Source organism: Alosa pseudoharengus, unplaced genomic scaffold, assembly GCF_046254945.1.
Source record: "Alosa pseudoharengus isolate Yale_2024_CS ecotype anadromous, Long Island Sound unplaced genomic scaffold, YU_APseudo_1.1 YU_APseudo_1.1_scf_3, whole genome shotgun sequence".
Taxonomy (NCBI): domain Eukaryota; kingdom Metazoa; phylum Chordata; class Actinopteri; order Clupeiformes; family Clupeidae; genus Alosa; species Alosa pseudoharengus.
The window spans coordinates 27,466,525-27,483,516 of NW_027468718.1; the positions used below are offsets into that span (position 1 = coordinate 27,466,525).

The 16,992-nt window shown below is 46.1% G+C and overlaps 1 protein-coding gene across 1 annotated transcript in view; it reads left to right on the plus strand.

Moving 5' to 3' along the window:
- The first annotated feature begins 462 nt into the window (after nt 1-462).
- The window catches only part of dync1i2a (dynein, cytoplasmic 1, intermediate chain 2a), a 25,117-nt gene continuing 8,587 nt past the window's right edge, over nt 463-16,992 (plus strand). Inside the window, exons 1-9 of the mRNA XM_076263777.1 lie at nt 463-547; nt 3,268-3,384; nt 3,582-3,702; nt 4,627-4,717; nt 6,905-7,020; nt 13,003-13,095; nt 13,515-13,677; nt 13,883-13,982; nt 15,014-15,139. Of these exons, the coding sequence (XP_076119892.1) occupies nt 3,277-3,384; nt 3,582-3,702; nt 4,627-4,717; nt 6,905-7,020; nt 13,003-13,095; nt 13,515-13,677; nt 13,883-13,982; nt 15,014-15,139 (918 nt within the window). The 5' untranslated portion in view covers nt 463-547; nt 3,268-3,276. The remainder of the gene's footprint in view (nt 548-3,267; nt 3,385-3,581; nt 3,703-4,626; nt 4,718-6,904; nt 7,021-13,002; nt 13,096-13,514; nt 13,678-13,882; nt 13,983-15,013; nt 15,140-16,992) is intronic.

The window sequence follows — 16,992 nt, forward strand, 5'->3', positions numbered from 1 at the left end:
AATAGGCTTCCCTTTTGGAGTCTGTGTTCAATGCTACCAATTAATCTTTCTCTGCAACATTTGTGCAACATATACTTGCATTATTACATTATGGCTAAATGTATTCATTTAGTAAAGTAGGCTACAAAATAAGGAATAACATTCAAACTACAGAGGATAGCCTATAGTAGGCTAAGGCTAGGCCTACTACTAGCCAAAATGTGGTAGGAGATAGTGGTAGTTCAGAAGAGAAGTCAGTGCATGATAAGTGCCTGTTAAGTGTGCTACAGTAGGTTGTTGTAGAAGTGTTAGGAGAGGCTATCACATACAGCCGTTATTTGTCTCTTTGTGAAGTTTAGATTTCAACTATAAGGGGCTTAAAACAATGCAATGTGCATGTTCACAACCAAAGATCTAGAATCTAAAATCTGTTCACAGCAACTTGTCATCCATTTGTACCATCCGGGTACCCGTAGCATTGCACCTCAACCTCCCACACCAGGAAAAGTTGTTGGTACCACTAGCGGGTTGCATTGCTGAAGGTATACAAGAGTAACGTTACTGTCAGGTTTGTTGTTTATTATCAATATCAATCAGTTAACGTATGCTGTTATGTGTAGAAATGAGCAACAATGAGAAAAGTGACCTGTGTGTTTGTATCTGTTTCTGTCCTGAAATCATTGGCTGACATTAACGTTAACATTACCCAAACTCGTCAGACTTCATCAGCTAGCGCAAATTAGCAAACGAAAACATTACCCTCTTTTTTGTTGTTAACATAAACTCACAGTAAAGACGAACCAAGTAGTTGCATCTCATTTTAGTAAGCCAATAGTTACATAAAGTTTGCCGAAATTCTATTGAAACATGATTATTTCGAATCATGTCAAATGCTATCTGTGATTGCTAGGACTGCTGAACTGGAGCTAACGTAACGTTAAGTTGGGCAGCGAATGTTGCCTGTTTCACTGAGATGTTAACGTTAAGAAAAGCTCCGGTCCATCAAGGATGATTGTTAGCTATGCCTCGGGGTATGGACATATTATTTCCCGACAGCATATTTGTGCTGTCCTCGCAAAGCCATTATGTTACAGAATTACCTCGCTAGCCGGTGGGTTGCATGCTAGTGCAGTGCAATAACGTTACCCTCCAGTGCCGTTAGCCTATTCTTCACATTTCGGCAGAAGTGTAGCTGAGTCAGCTGTCCGCTTGTGACTTGTTTGGGTGTGGCGTCATATGCCAGTCTAGAAATATTTTCTAGGTGAAATCAGAATGCATTTTCCTGCTAATCTCCGGACTGCTTAGCTTTCATAATAGTTTTGTTTTGCTGGCAAAGATGATCCCTGGTGTCATCACAGCCTGTGTGACAGAGATAAGCAGTAATTGCGGTCAGAATATTTTTGAAGAAATAATGTATTAAAGTTCAAGATTTGCCATGTCAGTGTTGGCTAGTTTACAAATAAGAGACTATAGTGAGTCACAGGTACAGCAAATAATACAAGTATTTTTTTACTGATTGTATATCAGGTAACGTAACACCATTCTGACTGAAAAGCAACCCAGGGAACACTCTTGTGGGGTGTGTGGTGAAAATACTGAAATTATACATTACTGAATAGCTAGGGACCACTCACATTGCATTCATGGACCACCAATGGACCATGGAACAGTTGAAAACATCTGTCATAATATGCCACTGACCATTATATACTGACATAATTTGCTTCGAATCTTGTAAGCGCACAATTTGAAATTATTAGATATGTAATTGAGATATTGGATTGTGATTTGATCTGCAAATAGTTTTTTGAAAGTCAAGCTTTGGTTCAGTATTCACTACTATATGATAGGCTAGGCTACGTTTAAAATGACTGAAATGTTACTTCTTGTACACGACTTGACCACTTTAGTCTGACATAAACATAGAAGGCAGAAGGCTGTTCATAATGGTCTGTTATGATTACTAAAATGTTTTAGATATGCCTACTGTGACTGATTTTTACTGTTGCTGCTAGTGTATTGCATTTAGTTTGAATGCATTTCTGATTATTCACAAAAGTAAGGATAATTCTGCAGGCTGGTTAACAAATCCCTGTCATTGCAGCTCTGGCTAATTCACAAATATTTAATTTTTAGATGAAATCAAGAACAAGGTTAAACGAAAGGCTGTGAATGAATGATTGACGAGGAAGTGAAGTTGTGATTGAGTTGGTGATTTGTTTGATGCTTCGTCTGGTCTATCTTATGAAACCAATAATGTAACCCCAGCATACATCATGTTTTTGTTTTTTAATTTCCATCCCAGCAGTTGATTTTTCCCTGGCACGGCTCACCCAGATAGCAAATGCCAAGCTCACTCAGACAGATCTGGCTTATAGGATTTGTCTCTTTGTTGACGTTGTGCAGAAATAGAGGCAAGCCGTGGTGGAATTACCACTAGGCCTGTATTCATTTTCTAATACGTAAACAAAATTATTTTTCAAATATTTTAAGGATTCTTTCTTTTCTACCACCTCGGACAGTATGTCTCCCCCTCTGTGATTTTATATACTTCCGAGTTGATCTTTTACAGTTGATCTTTTGTTACGATTTATCTCCTTGTTTGTTTAAATGTATTTCTCTCTGGTGTGCTCTAACAGTTGAAAGCTCTAAAAGCATTGTGTTAGAAGTGCTCTAAACACGGACTGCGCTGAACAAAACTCTTCCCCAACTCGCATTCAGGCCGGGGGGACACCAATTGATGGTCCTTAAGTAGTGCAATTAAGACCACTGTCTTGAAGTGGCACCCTTGGGGTGGCTGAAAGGGTCAGGTGCTGTGTGCCAATGGAGAGCAGATTAATTCTGTATGCGGGCGGACAAAAGTGACTCTTGAAATTATCCACCTAATCTGTTGGAGAGCGCAGCACAGAGTCAGACACTGAGGCGAGCGGACAAAGGACAGCTGAATGGGGACTCCCGGCACGAGAGGGGTGCTCCAGACCAGGTGGTCAGACCTCCTCTGATCAGAGAACCACCCCCCTACACACACACACACACACACACACACACACGTGCACGCATGCACACACACACTTCCTGTGTAAACTTCTGCGTTTCAGTTCCATTTCATATAAAGTTGCTAACAGGTCTTTTTGTGTTCCGGTTTTGAGTGCCGCTCAGTGTTAGCCACAGGAGCCAAGCGAGAGACAGCATCTGACGTCAAGAGGGAAAGTGAAGTCTGGAGGGAGGAAGTCTGAGTGTGTGTGTGTGTGTGTGTGTGTTTTTAGCTGGTGTGTGTTGTGCTTTCAGCTCAGCACCATGTCTGACAAGAGTGAGCTGAAGGCCGAGCTGGAGCGGAAGAAGCAGCGGCTGGCCCAGATCCGAGAGGAGAAGAAGAGGAAAGAAGAGGAGCGCAAGAAGAAAGAGGTGATCCCAGGCTCCAGCACCACACACACACACACACACACACACACACACACACACACACGTCAACACCAACATGGCAGAACAGGGATGCTCCGTAGTCACGTTCGCCCACAGGACTGTAGTATCAGTGAGGTTTTTTTTTACTGGCCTTTAGGCTGAGCTCCCTCTCTGTCTCTCTCCCTCTCTGTCTCCTCTAGCTAGCAGAGCAGCAGCAGAAGGATGCAGCTCCAGCTGTCGATGACTCCGACTTGGACAGGAAGAGGCGCGAGGCCGAGGCTCTGCTGCAGAGTATGGGCATCACATCGGATGCATCCGTCGGTAAGAGCAGCTACACGGGACACTCACAAGAGTCAAGACCTCTTGTGTACTACTACTAATATTTACTTCATGTCATCAGTCAAGTTAAAGGTCGAAGTGCCACTGTTAGACAGTAATAAAGAGTATAAAGATGTACTTTACTTGCGTAAATATATATATATATATATATTGCTTTTATGGATATGGATGGAAAGCATGATGAAACATTCTTTTAAGATGCAGTTTTGCAACCAAACAGAAGGGGGCAGAAGTAGTCTATCTTAGATGTGGGTAGTGCCATTGTTTTTATGCTGAAACAGAGAATGTCGCACAAGACCGCAGATGGGAAAGTAGTAGAGTCTGATGCTATCCAAATTGTTGTGATTCTTCACTGACTGAGTTACTACAGTGTTTGGTTACAGTGCTAAAGCTCGCCAATTCCTGGTGAAATCACAGTTCTTCCTGTGTTTCACTCTATGGACAATAGTCATAAAAAACATTTTTATAATCACTGCTGAAAATGTAATTCATGTTGGTTTAGCATAAATACCCCTATTTCATTTTTGTCAGATTAATTCAGCTTTTGTTTCTAGGTTCTAAATTGACCATTTAATGCGCTTAACAACAGATCTACATTGAATCCAATGAAGCTATGTATTGGGATATGTATGGATGAAACATATGTGATTAGTAGCTGACTGCACATCTGTAGTCTGAGCAGTGGCCTGATAGTCCTGAATCTCCAGTTGGATTGTTGTGAATATAATTGCTTTTGATTTATTCAAATTGCATTGGAAGATATTTTTTCTCCACCCTGCATTCTCTCTGCCCCCTCTGGCCCTCCAGCCGCACGGCCCAATGTGACACGTGTGTTTTGGCATGATGAGGTGACTGTTACTCTGCGTGTGCACCGAGTGACGGTTGCTTGTTTGTCTCCATATCTAGTGCCTCCACCCATGTCTCCCACTGCCAAATCGGTGGGCACGCCAAGCGAGGCAGGCAGCCAAGACTCGGGCGACGGCGCCGTGGGACCCAGGTATAATCTCTCCTCCCTCCCCCGTAAGATTTTAATGACAAAATGAAGCTGATTCTCATGCGGAGCTGGAGGCCTTCATCCCCCCCAATGCAAGGCTGCTCTGTTGTTGTGGGAGTGGGAGTGCTTGGTCTCAGCATTGCATGAACGCTTTTTCTTCTGTTCCAAGGCAAGATATGTAGACATGTCTTTGTACCAGCCTTTGGTGCACAGGATTGTTCTAAAGGTTTAAAAATGTTTTTCTCTCCATTAGTATAGTCTGATTCACAATTAGATGTACATAATGAATATAAACATTGTGAAAAACAGAAAACAAAGTCTAAAATGAGACGTTAATTGAAGACCCAAGTTTTGAGCAAATGTATTTTGGTGCCTGAATAGGTAGCTAAAATATAACATCCAACAGTGTTCTACTCTTAATGGAAAAATTATTATTTGCCTGTAATCACATTGCTTACAATTTGTGTGGGCAGTGCTGATGACAAACCCACACTGTATTTGAATAATTCCATACCTCTTAAGAACAATCGCATAATACTCTTCTAGGTATGGTGAGAAAAGTTTATAATGAATATATTAGTAAGACCTCATGCTGTGTTTCCTTGTGTGTGTATCCTCGTGTGCATGGCTGGATGTATGTGCACTTGCGTGCTCAACAGTGTGAGTGTGTTTAGCTTGTTTAGCGTGTGTGTGCCGTTTGATTAGGAGAGTCTCTAAATAAATCCCGCCGCGGTAGGGGGTCGGCTGAGCTGCTAGGGGGACTGCTTAACCTCCCATTAGAGCGTCGTGCCCCTGCGGAAACCTCAGCGAGGCCAGAGCCTGCAGCGGGGCCGTCGGAGCCACACTGCCCCCCTCCTTCCCCCACCCCCCACTCCCCACCGCCACCACACCCACGTCAGGCCCCGGCGGGTTGACTCACCACAGTGACCATTTCCTACACACATGGAGGTCATGACGCCCCCCAGACCCCCATCTGTCTCCGCCTGGTCTTCTTGAGGCTTGAAGGGGGGGGGGGGGTCTGTCAGATGTATGACTCAGTCACCCTGATGGCTTCATTTAAGCCAGTTTGACCCTGGCAGTTTCCCACCCCTGCAAACCCACACAAAAAGACACAAGCAACTCTAGATACCGTACCATTCTCCATCAAAATAGCCTTGTCATCCAGACGATACTTTTGACGTGACTGAGTAATATGACCTACCCATTTATTCATGTCAAAGACGTTATTTATAGTCTTTTACTAAAGGCAATGATAGTAATGTAATTACATATATGTAAGATGTGTGGTCTTTGTGCTGATATGAAATGTTTACAGTCTTGTGTGTGATGAGGTCTAACCAGTGTCTTATGTGTGTGTGTGTGTCTGTGTTTGTGTGTGTGTGCACTTGCTCTTTTCCACTAATGCTGCCTTGCTGCTGTGCCACTAATCAGGACTCTGCACTGGGACTCTGATCCTTCCACTTTCCTGCTTCACTCTGACTCTGACCTGGGGTACTGCACACTGGCTCTCCTCTCCTCTCTCCTGTCCTCTCCTCTCTTCTGTCCTCTCCTCTTCTCCTCTCCTGTCCTCTCCTCTCCTCTCCTCTCCTCTCCTGTCTTCTCCTCTCCTCTCTTCTCTTCTCCTCTCCTGTCCTCTCCTCTCCTCTCTTCTCTTCTCCTCTCCTGTCCTCTCCTCTCTTCTCCTCTCCTGTCCTCTCCTCTCTTCTCTCCTGTCCTCTCCTCTCTTCTCTTCTCCTCTCCTCTCCTTTCCTCTCCTCTGCTTTTCTTTCTCTCTCCTCCACCGGTTCTCTGCCCATCCGCTCTACTGTCTCATGGCTACTCTACTGTTGCCTGCTCTTGAAGAGTTTTAAATGTCACATTAAGCTATCATTAATGCATGAACAGAACTGCTATTGTGACCTCTTTTTAGTGTTTATTGGTCTGTACGGACAATTGGTCTAGACCAACAATTTCTCTTTAACCCTTTAGTTGAAATACATTTCTCAGTTGACATTTGAAAAAGAAAATATTAATGTTGTATTCCCTGTCAGCTTTAAGTACAAATTTAACAATGGTTCCTTATGTGTTACTATGGGTTAAGGGCGTGCTTCGTTAAAGGCCACGTTTCTTCTCCCTGAGGCCAGGTGTGTGGGGTGGGCCTCCTGGTTCTTGTCAGTGTGTGATGTGTGCTCTGCCCTGCTGTGACCTTAGGCGCGGACCGGTGAAGCTGGGCATGGCCAAGGTCACCCATGTGGACTTCCCACCGCGGGAGGTGGTGTCCTACACCAAGGAGACACAGACCCCTGTTGGGACCGAGCAGAAGGAAGGTGAGATTGCACATGCGCACAGTCACACTCCAACAAGCAGAGACATGTGTAGTCTAAACTCGTGTCTGGATCCTGTTTTTAATGGACATCTCTCAACAAAATAGGATAGATGTCAAAGGACATGGTCATCTATGTGCAATTTTATTACATCAATTGATTAATAATGTGATCATAATCTCTCAGCTGTGTGATAACACGCTGTATTATTAACACCGTTTAAAGACGTGTAGAGGTTTTCTTGTGATGGCAATCCCATACATTAGTCAAATTTAATCAAATTTCATATCTAGCAAGGGTAAAAACACTGAAATATATGATGGTTTAGACTGTTTTTTCCTTGCTTATTTATTAGACTTTATTTATTGGATTTCTGCTACCATAGCTACTGCTTACTTCACTTCTGTCTTCAAATAGTGCCGCTATCTCTATTCAGAGCTGGCTCTCTCGGAACCAGGAGAGTTTTTATGGCAATATGTGCCAGTTAGCCATGACTCAGAGCATTAGTCTTTTTTTCCTGTCTTTTTTTTTTCTTGTCATCTTTTTTCCCTCCCCCTTTCACATTGGTTGCGGCCAGCAAGCCTCTATGATCACACGAGTGGGAGCAGGAAGTGGACTCGGATTGGAAATGATCCGGCATCACCGAGCCCCGAGATGAAAGCCCGGGAAAATTGCAGGGGCCCTGGAAACATAAGAAGGCAAAGCGAGATTAAATTCACAGACGCACACAGAGGCCTGCACCTCTTAGCCCGCCATTCTCAGACCGGCAGGGTCCTGCTACCCAATTAGTTTGGAGGATGAGAGGGGAGCTGGACAGAGCGAGAGGAGGAGAGGATATGAAAAAGTGTGCTTGATGCATCTGAAGCGTGCCGATACGACCGGAACAGTCGCGAGTGGTCTTTCATGTGGTCGTCCGCCATAGAGACTTTTGGAATGGTTGGTTTGCTGTGGGATTTAGAGTGTTTATGTGGAGCACATGTAGCTCAGAGTCGTGATTATGGGCCCGCATTGTCTTAGATCATCGTTATACCCTACTCTGATTGGTTCGCACACTGATAACCACTAGCATTCCTTGCTCAATCAGATGAAGGATTGATTTTTTTATGTGTTTGTTAGCTCTCCATTGTACCATCTGCAGAGCCTCCTGGTCCATCTTGTTTTTTGAACAGCAGGTCCACTGAGTTCCAGGTTGAGATGGTTGTAGTAGACCTGCTGTGGACTGATTTGGGAACTCTTGGGGAAAGCTCCCATTGTGCTCAGTCTGTTGTCCATTGTTTAACAGAAATAGAAGGGAAAGTAGAGAGAAGTGTGTTAAACAAGAGCGGCTTTGGCAGGCTGTTCAACTCCAGCATCCTGCTCACCCAGCCCTTGCTCTCCCGCCACTGTGTAATCATTTCATCAACTCGCTCGCTTCCCTGTCTTCTCCCCTCGCCAAGGAGGCACATAACAAAACGCATTCAGTGACATTGTGAGCCTTTCACGCCTTCACTCTCTACCACTCGGTGAGTTGGCGACATCGTCCACTCCACCCCCAGTGTACCCCCCCCCCCCCACCACCACCACCACCACCACCGTCTCACCTAGTCCCCTCCACACACCCCCAACCCCCACCCTCGCCTGCCTGGCATATTTGATATTGGGGGGTTGGGCTGTGGAGGGATCTGGCGCGTGCACTGATTGAGCGATTCATCATGTTGTCAAGAGGACGCTGCGGAGCAGGGCCTCTCAAGGTCAGCGGGCGGCAGGGTGGATGCCCGCGGCCATCACGTTCTCCATCTCGCCTGAGGAGTGAGTGGCGGAGAGGAAGAGCGCCACTCTCCGTGCCACGCGCTGGTTGATTATTGGTCTTAATTGGCAAGCGAGCGGAGGTGGTGGTTTGCCTTCTCTCATTCATTCCATCAGCGAGAGAAGCAGTCGACTCTCTCTCTCTCTCGTGCAAGCATTGTCCGTGCCAAAAGGCTCCCCGTCATCATGCTTTAATGCAGGCAGGGAAGATGGAAAAAGGAATGGGTTTGGTTAATGTACAGCTATTGTAATTTGAAAGAAAAAGTGAGAGAAAAATGTTTGACTCTAGTTACATCTTCCAAATGGATTTGGGGTTAAATTCATGTTTTTTTTTAGATGCCATTTACCCCTACTGTCTGAGACATATACCACATATATGCTAGCTGCAATATGGAGATTTCTGGTGCACTTTGTATATTCAGACAGCAGGCTTTTGATATTATGCAACGACAGTAAGTGGCATGTCACAAGAGGCTGTAATTATTGGGGGAAAAAGATACATGGATTGAAAGCCATGGAGAGCCTTGCCTGCATATGCCTCGAAAACGCTTCAAGAACATCGGAAAACCACAAAACGTTTGAGTAAATTTGAAATTTAATTAAATCAGATTGTTTTAATCATGTTCCATTCAGGCTGGCGAAAAGACATTACTTTTTAAATCGCTAGATATTTTTAATCACTCGAAGAACTCAACAGCCTCTCGTTTGGAGTGTTTCACTTTTAACACACATGCTCTCTGACCAGCACTTCACCAGTGGCACTGCTAACCGCCTGCATTCGCAAATTAAATCCTTTTGTCTGTCTGCTAATTCAACATCGCAGAGAAGGCTGCTTTTTCCAGCACCAGATCCCTCACACAGCGTAAGACATTAGTGTGTACCTTTACACAGTCGTCTGAGGTGACATGGAGCAGCCTAAGGTGGGTTCTGAGGATATACGCAAGCGAAGATTATTGACCAAAAAAAGATAGACAGGATTTTAAAAAATCTTTTAAGTCAGTAATAGTCACCTTTTTTTTAGCTATGTTGAGCAGTGGTTCACTTCTTTTATTATATTATATTACATTATATTTTAAGCCTATGTAAATTTAATGATAAATACCCTAAAATTACCACATAGAGCTCTTATGTAATAGATTAATTAAACTCCTCATACTAAAAGTCCATTTAAAAAATAAGGAGACAGTTGACATCAAAGGCTTTTTTTGCCAAAACATTAGCTTTTACAGATAACAGTGGCCTTTCAAATGGAGCCTCTTAATTAGTGACAAGTTCCCTTGACAATGGTGGAACATAAATTCAAACAAAGCATGTTAAGATAACTATATTCTTGTGTAGTTTGGGCTGAAAGGGGGCTTTGGTTGAGCTCTGAATGAGGAAGCGTTTGTTCAGTTGTGCACGTGGGCCTCGGAGTGCTTTCTGCACGCTCCGCTTTTGTCCACCCTTACATTCAGGGAGAATGCAAAAGGCCCCCGAGTTGTCTTGTCCCATCAATACGTCGAAACGTGGAAGTCCCCATTTCACAAAGGCCAAAACAGTGGAAGCCGAAGGTTTGTTTCGTTTGGCCTTTAATAAAGTCCTGAGAGAAAGAGATTGGAAGTCAGATTTTTGGTGGCCCCATTCTGTGGGCTCTAGCAGGAGGGAATGCACCTGCAGCGGAAAAAGTAAAAGTCATTAGTTTTGTACTCGTACAACACTGGACCCTCGCTGTGCTCGCATTAATGTATTGTCCTCTGACAAAGCTCAGCGATTACCCCTCCCCAATCCACCCCCAACCGGAAAAAAAAACAGCAGCACTATTCCCCCTTCCCAAAAGCTTTTATTTCTTAAGTGATACAAAAGCCATAATTGGGCCTGCTTTGAGGGGAGGTGTCAGTGCATGCAGGAGATCGACGATCTCCCCAAATTCTGTTAAATGTTTCTTTTCCCTCAGCGCAACCCCCTACCCCCCAACACCCCAAAATCCTCCCCCCACCAGGGTCACCAGGATCACTAGCTTTTCTCCAAATGGCCATTTTAGCTGGCAGGTGCATTATACCCTTTATTTTCAGATTGTCTTCCCTCTCCTAATGCCTGGCAGGTTGATTGCTCCGGCTGCCTTGACAGGGAAAGGCTGACGAGGCTGGCCAGGCCTGGCTGAAAGACAGTGATTACTGTTTTCCTTTTAAGCCTGATTGAGGCCCTTGAAGGGAAAGATTTTAACCTTCTCCGGGTTTTTTGGTTTTCCCCCCTGAGCATGGGCCGTGTATTGAAATGGCTTGTGTCATCAACCCAGTTCTGTAAACTCACCAGAACCCCCCCCAGCCTCCTCCTCCTCCTCCTACTCCCACATTGGTCCCCAGCACTGAGAGAGAGAACTTGGGGGTTGTGCGACAGGATTACTGGTGACATTATCATTCTGATTGTGGGAAAGGCAATGTTTTATTACTTCATTTCCCCTTGCCAGATTTTGTGTTGACCGTTTTCCACACAATGATAATTTTCCTACAGTAGGCATTCATTGGCACTCTGTTTTGTGTGTGTGCGTGCATGTTAATCTGCATATTTCACCCTTTTGGTTTCTGCAGACATGTATCAGTTTGTTTGTTAATGGACAGGAGGAGGGACATGAGGGAAGTGAAACAAGTGTTTTGGGAAGAAAGGGAAAAAAACGAAAGAATCAGGGGAGAAAGGGGGAGAAAAGCCCACCGTGTAGTTTCAGGGTGCAGTGTGTGGCTTCGCCAGCTGGTCAAGGCTGCAAGCTGTATTTTGTTGTGCATCCTCCGAGGTTGAATAGCCATCGCCAAACCCCCTAGCGGGTCGGTAATTGCACAGGGGTGGGTGTGTGTGTGTGTGTGTGTATGGGTGGTGGGGGGCTCCAGCAGCCTGACTAGGATCAGTGAGGCAGAAAACCTCTGTGCCATCCCTATGCCACCCCTGAGCCGCCACAAGACAATCCCGGCAGGCGCCATCTGCTAGGCACTGTCCTGTCAGCTGGCCGGGCCAATGGGAGCGGGCCCAGGGCAGCTGCTCCACGCCCTCTCGACCCAGCACCCCTTTTCCTTTTGGGGTGGGGGGGGGGGGGGGGTTCGGGGGTGGACGACCTGTTACTGCGGACGGCAGAGGACATGGCCACACTAACAAGTGCACTCCCTGTTGAATGGCCAGTCGTTCTCATTAGCGGAGCGAGCGAAGACAGGCGCGGGGAAGCGGGCGACCCCTGCTGTGTCCTCCCCTCTCCCCCGCTCAGACGAGTGACAACCTTTAATGCTCTGCAGACGCAGGTCTTTTCAGCGAGGTGACATTGTGTTGGCAGGCCAAACAAGTGTAAGGCACAGCCACTGAATCATCGCCCCTCATACCCATACAAGCCCACCGGCCCCTGCCTCAATGAGAGAGTGGGGAGGTGGGGTGACGTGAGGTGGGGGGCTTGCTTTTTATCTGTGTATTACAAATAAAGCATCACCTGTCATTTGATTGTACTTTTGTCTTATGGACTGTTGATGTGTTATTTGGAGGAGAACATGGGAATTGGGTAGTATGGTATTACTATGTGTAAATGAGTGTTGTACATACAATATGTGGTATGAGGTATTAAAAGATGATTATATCTGGACCAGCAGAAAGTAGTTTTGAAGTGGAAGCTAAGCATAAATGGTAAATATGCAAAGGCCTCGCTAACACCAAGGTCAGCACAGTTGGCACTGAAAGCCAAGCTTGAAGCATTCTAACCAGTGACACGTTAACGTGTGTGTGTCTCCTGGGTTACCGAGAGGGAATGACCGGTGTTCATCTGTCTGTCCCTTGCATGACCATATACCATTAAACTAGCTGCCTGGAAATGCATCCCTCATAAAGTATTTAAATTCCTGCACACTTGCTTGAAAATTTGTGTTGGTAGGTAAGCACTGAGATGCTATTCTGCGCTCACTTCATGTCCTCAAACACTTTTTTTTATTCTCCCGTGCGACTTCATCTTATCTTCCCACAAGTTGCAGAGACGTGACTATTCTATTCAATAGACAGGCACTACTAATCTGCCTCTTGTGTGAAGTCCTGAGCCATGGGTTCTCTACACGTTGGTAAGCAGGCCCCTGTATTATAGTGTTTGTCCTTTGAAAGTGAATAGCAAACTGAAGGCTATTGTGGCCAGGCATTAGGAGCCATTGTGCACTTTTGTATCGCACGTGTCGGCTAATCAGAGAGTGTTTCTCTTTGCAGAGGAAGAGGAGGAGGAGGAGGAGATGGCTCCAGCAGAGCCCATGCAGGAGGCGGACAAGGAGAAGCCAGACCAGAAGAATGAAGAGGAGGAGGGTGAGAGCCTTCAGCATCTCCCTTTGACACCATCATGGAGCAACTCTGATCGTGACTCACGTGTTAAAGCGCGTCAAAGCCCTAGTTTGGACATGTTTTGGTCTGATTGGAATTAATTATATGTTTTATTTAATAATGATAGTTTGGATTATGATAGAGTATATTATAGAACAATAGCAAGTCAAACCAAAACAATGAATGAACAAAAATAAAGCTGTCAGAGAACACCCATGCGCACACGCACACGCACACGCACACGCACACGCACGCACACGCACGCACACACACACACACACACACACACACACACACACACACACACACACACACACACACACACACACACACACACACACACACACAAACAAACAGGTGTGTGCTTGTGGTAAGAGAGCCGTGTGTGTGACTGTCCGCCACAGCCCCACCACATGAGCTGACCGAGGAGGAGAAACTGCAGATCCTGCACTCCGAGGAGTTCATGACCTTCTTTGACCACAGCACGCGCATCGTGGAGCGCGCCCTCTCCGAGCACATCGACGTCTTCTTCGACTACAGCGGCCGCGACCTAGAGGAGAAAGATGGGTAACAAAAGACATTGTCAATAACCCCCACCCCCTATCTTTTACCATAAACCCTCTTTTACAGTGCAGGTCCAGTGAAACGGTGTCTTCTAATAAATCCAGTCATCTTTAGTTTTATGAGCCATGTTTATTGGGCTGTATTACATTCCTTGGTCTTCATGTTGATCACAGAGACCGGCCTCCTCACTGACTGTGTTGTGTTCCAGAGAGATCCAGGCTGGAGCCAAGCTGGTGCTGAACAGGCAGTTCACAGACGAGCGCTGGTCCAAGCACCGCGTGGTCACCTGTCTGGACTGGTGCCCACAGGTACTCCATCTACCTCTGTTTCCTGGTGCTAATTCTGCATGCCATTCAGGCACAAAAGCTTAAGTGTAGCTTTAAAAAATTATACACGTTCGCAGTGTTTAAAAACTGTTTTGATGTGTGCTTTGAAAAGTATCCTGTAATGTGCATGTTCCCATGGTGTAGTTACAATACTCCCTCAGGGGTCGGATTTGTCTCACACGTCTCGTATCATGATTAAATTGTCACCAGGGTGGAAGCCCTAATGATTTGTTTCTCCTTGTGCCACCTTTAATTCGGGCTTCCTAGCCCTGAGATGGCTTTTGGCACTGATTGCATGCCAGCTCATTGTTCACCGCACTTCTTGCCCCAGAGCGTAATTCATTTCCTCGCGTTAAATTGGCCTCACAGACTGTAAACTTCAGCTTTTACAATATGAGAGGCAGCAGAGGTTAATGGTTTGTTTACGTCTGCTAAACGTTTGGTGACCGATTTGTTCCTCCGCAGCCCCGTCAGTGCCTTTCTCTCTCTCTTTTTTTTTTCTCTTCTTTTTTTGGTTGCAAGTGTGTGTTTATAGCTTGGGTTTCAAAAGGTGCGTGACAACCTGCAGTTCCAGGCATCCACACTAGTGCCCATGCACTGGACCCACTCCCTGAGAATGCCCCTTCTGAGCAGCCTCCACACACACACACACACACTCACTCTCACACACACACACACACACACACACACACACACACACACACACACACACACACACACACACACACACGTGCAGGCCTCGCATGCTAACCTTATTTACCTGGACCTGCTGCCGCTGAGAAAAAGTTTCCCTGCAATAAATCTTCCCGAAGCATGGGCGGGTTACTCATTTGGTTTGGCATTCGCCGGCACCCGCAGAGGAAAGAGGGATGTGTTTTTTCTCTCTTTTTTTCTCTTTCTCTTTCTTTTTCTTTTCTTTCTCTCTTGCCCTCTTTCTTTCTCAAGAAGCCATGCCTGGGGGGCGATGTCTACTTCCTCTTTCCATTCATTTGTGCTGATTTGTCTGTCACCAGTATCCTGAGCTGCTGGTTGCCTCATACAACAACAACGAGGACGCCCCCCACGAGCCAGACGGGGTGGCCCTGGTGTGGAACATGAAGTACAAGAAGCCCACGCCAGAGTACGTCTTCCACTGCCAGGTACTGGAGCTGACGCTTGCACACACACACACACACACACACACACACACACACACACACACACACACACAAACTTCACTTCACTTCACGGGTGGTTCTCTTTACTGAGGGTTTGGCTTGCTGCCAGTAGTCCATCCAGCTCAAAGATCGCCTGAAAATACACACACACACACACACACACACACACGTCCACACATTACACCTCCCCTCTTTTTCACCCCCCTATCCCCCACGCTGTGACTTCACCGGGCTGGCATGCCCGCCCACCACAGCCATCCATAAACATATGCACACATGCGAGCAAGGCCAAGCAGGAGCGCCGGCGGCCTGATCTCGACAGCTGAACCCGCCTCAGGCCAGCGCCCATCCTTCGCCATGCAGGCTGACCACATGCACTTAACTGGCATCTCTGGGACCAAACCCCAAGACTCAGAACGCAGAAACAGAGAGGGAGACAGACAGACAGACAGACAGACTGGCTGGAGACAAAGGCAGACACGGGTCTATACGGAGATATGCAGCTTTACATTAGCAGCTTACTAGGAGCTCAACTGCCTGGAACATTGCATTAGTAACACCATAATACCAAGGCCCAGGGTTCATTCTTCTTAGACAGATATGATAATAAGCGAAGGTCCACGTTGGCCTGCGTATGTAATCTGTAATCTGTAATGTCTAGCAATGGGTGCTGGCATGAGAGAGGGGCGCATGAGAGCTGGAAGCCTGGCCTGCTCCTCTGGAGGTTCCCCCAGCCCCCTCTCTGAGTAGAAGCACATGTGAGTGCGGCCGCTGGGCCACCCTCCACAGCCCAGCCTGGTGTCACACAGCGCACCCCAGCCCTGTCACTTCAGCTCTGCAGAGGCGTCAACTCATTTTTCTTTGTGCCTTTCAAGAACACCCCTCCGCTGGCTGGGTGGTTCTAGGGTGGCAATGCAAGTTTTTTTTTTTTTTTTCCTCCAGCGTGTCAAAAATTTGGAAAAATTACACGGCTGAATTCAGTCCAACACATGATTAGATGGTGAAGGATTGCCTGGATGTCAAGAAGCTGGTTTGGAGAGCCGGCTCCCCCACTACAGGAAAGGAGGTTTTTTTTCTCTATCCCCCCCCAACACCCCCCACTGTAGCGTAATTGGAATTAGTGTGAAGAATGCTGACATGATCCATGTGTAACATGCTCCATGCCGGGACGTCTGAAAGAGAGGGAGGGAGAGAGAGAGAGAGAGAGAAGGAGGGAGAGCAGGGATCTTGTGCAAGCCGCCGTGCATGAGTCATGGAAAACATGGGATTGTTAGAGCCCAAATAAAAATAAGCAGCGTGCTGGACACCGTGATGAAATAATGCGGCGCTCCTCACAGCGGGACATTCTGTATATTATTCCTCACATGTCTGAGATCAGCCTGCTTAAGGCCACTAGTTATTGATGCTGACAGAGGCCTTAACGCTAACTCAGGACACACTATGCTTTCCCAACTGATTTCTTTTTTTTTTTGGTACTTGCTTTTTATTGTATTTGGTGGGTAACAACATATATGAAAGGCATTTTCACAATACAGATACACATACCCAAACATACCCACCCACACACACACACCCCTACCACTTGGGACACAACACAACTATAAATGTACAGGGCTTAAAGTGTTCAGGCACTGTGCCTGAATTCAGGCGTGGGCTGGGCTGATAAAGATTTGAAAATACTCAATAGGCCTGTAGGACTGACATCTTCACAAAATGTTGAGAACTTCAGGCTCAGAAATGTTTTTTGCTTTAAGCCCTGAATGTAGCACAGTCAGTATTATAGATCAGTCCTTCCCAACTGATTTCTACTGTAATACAGTTCATCAGCTAACTAA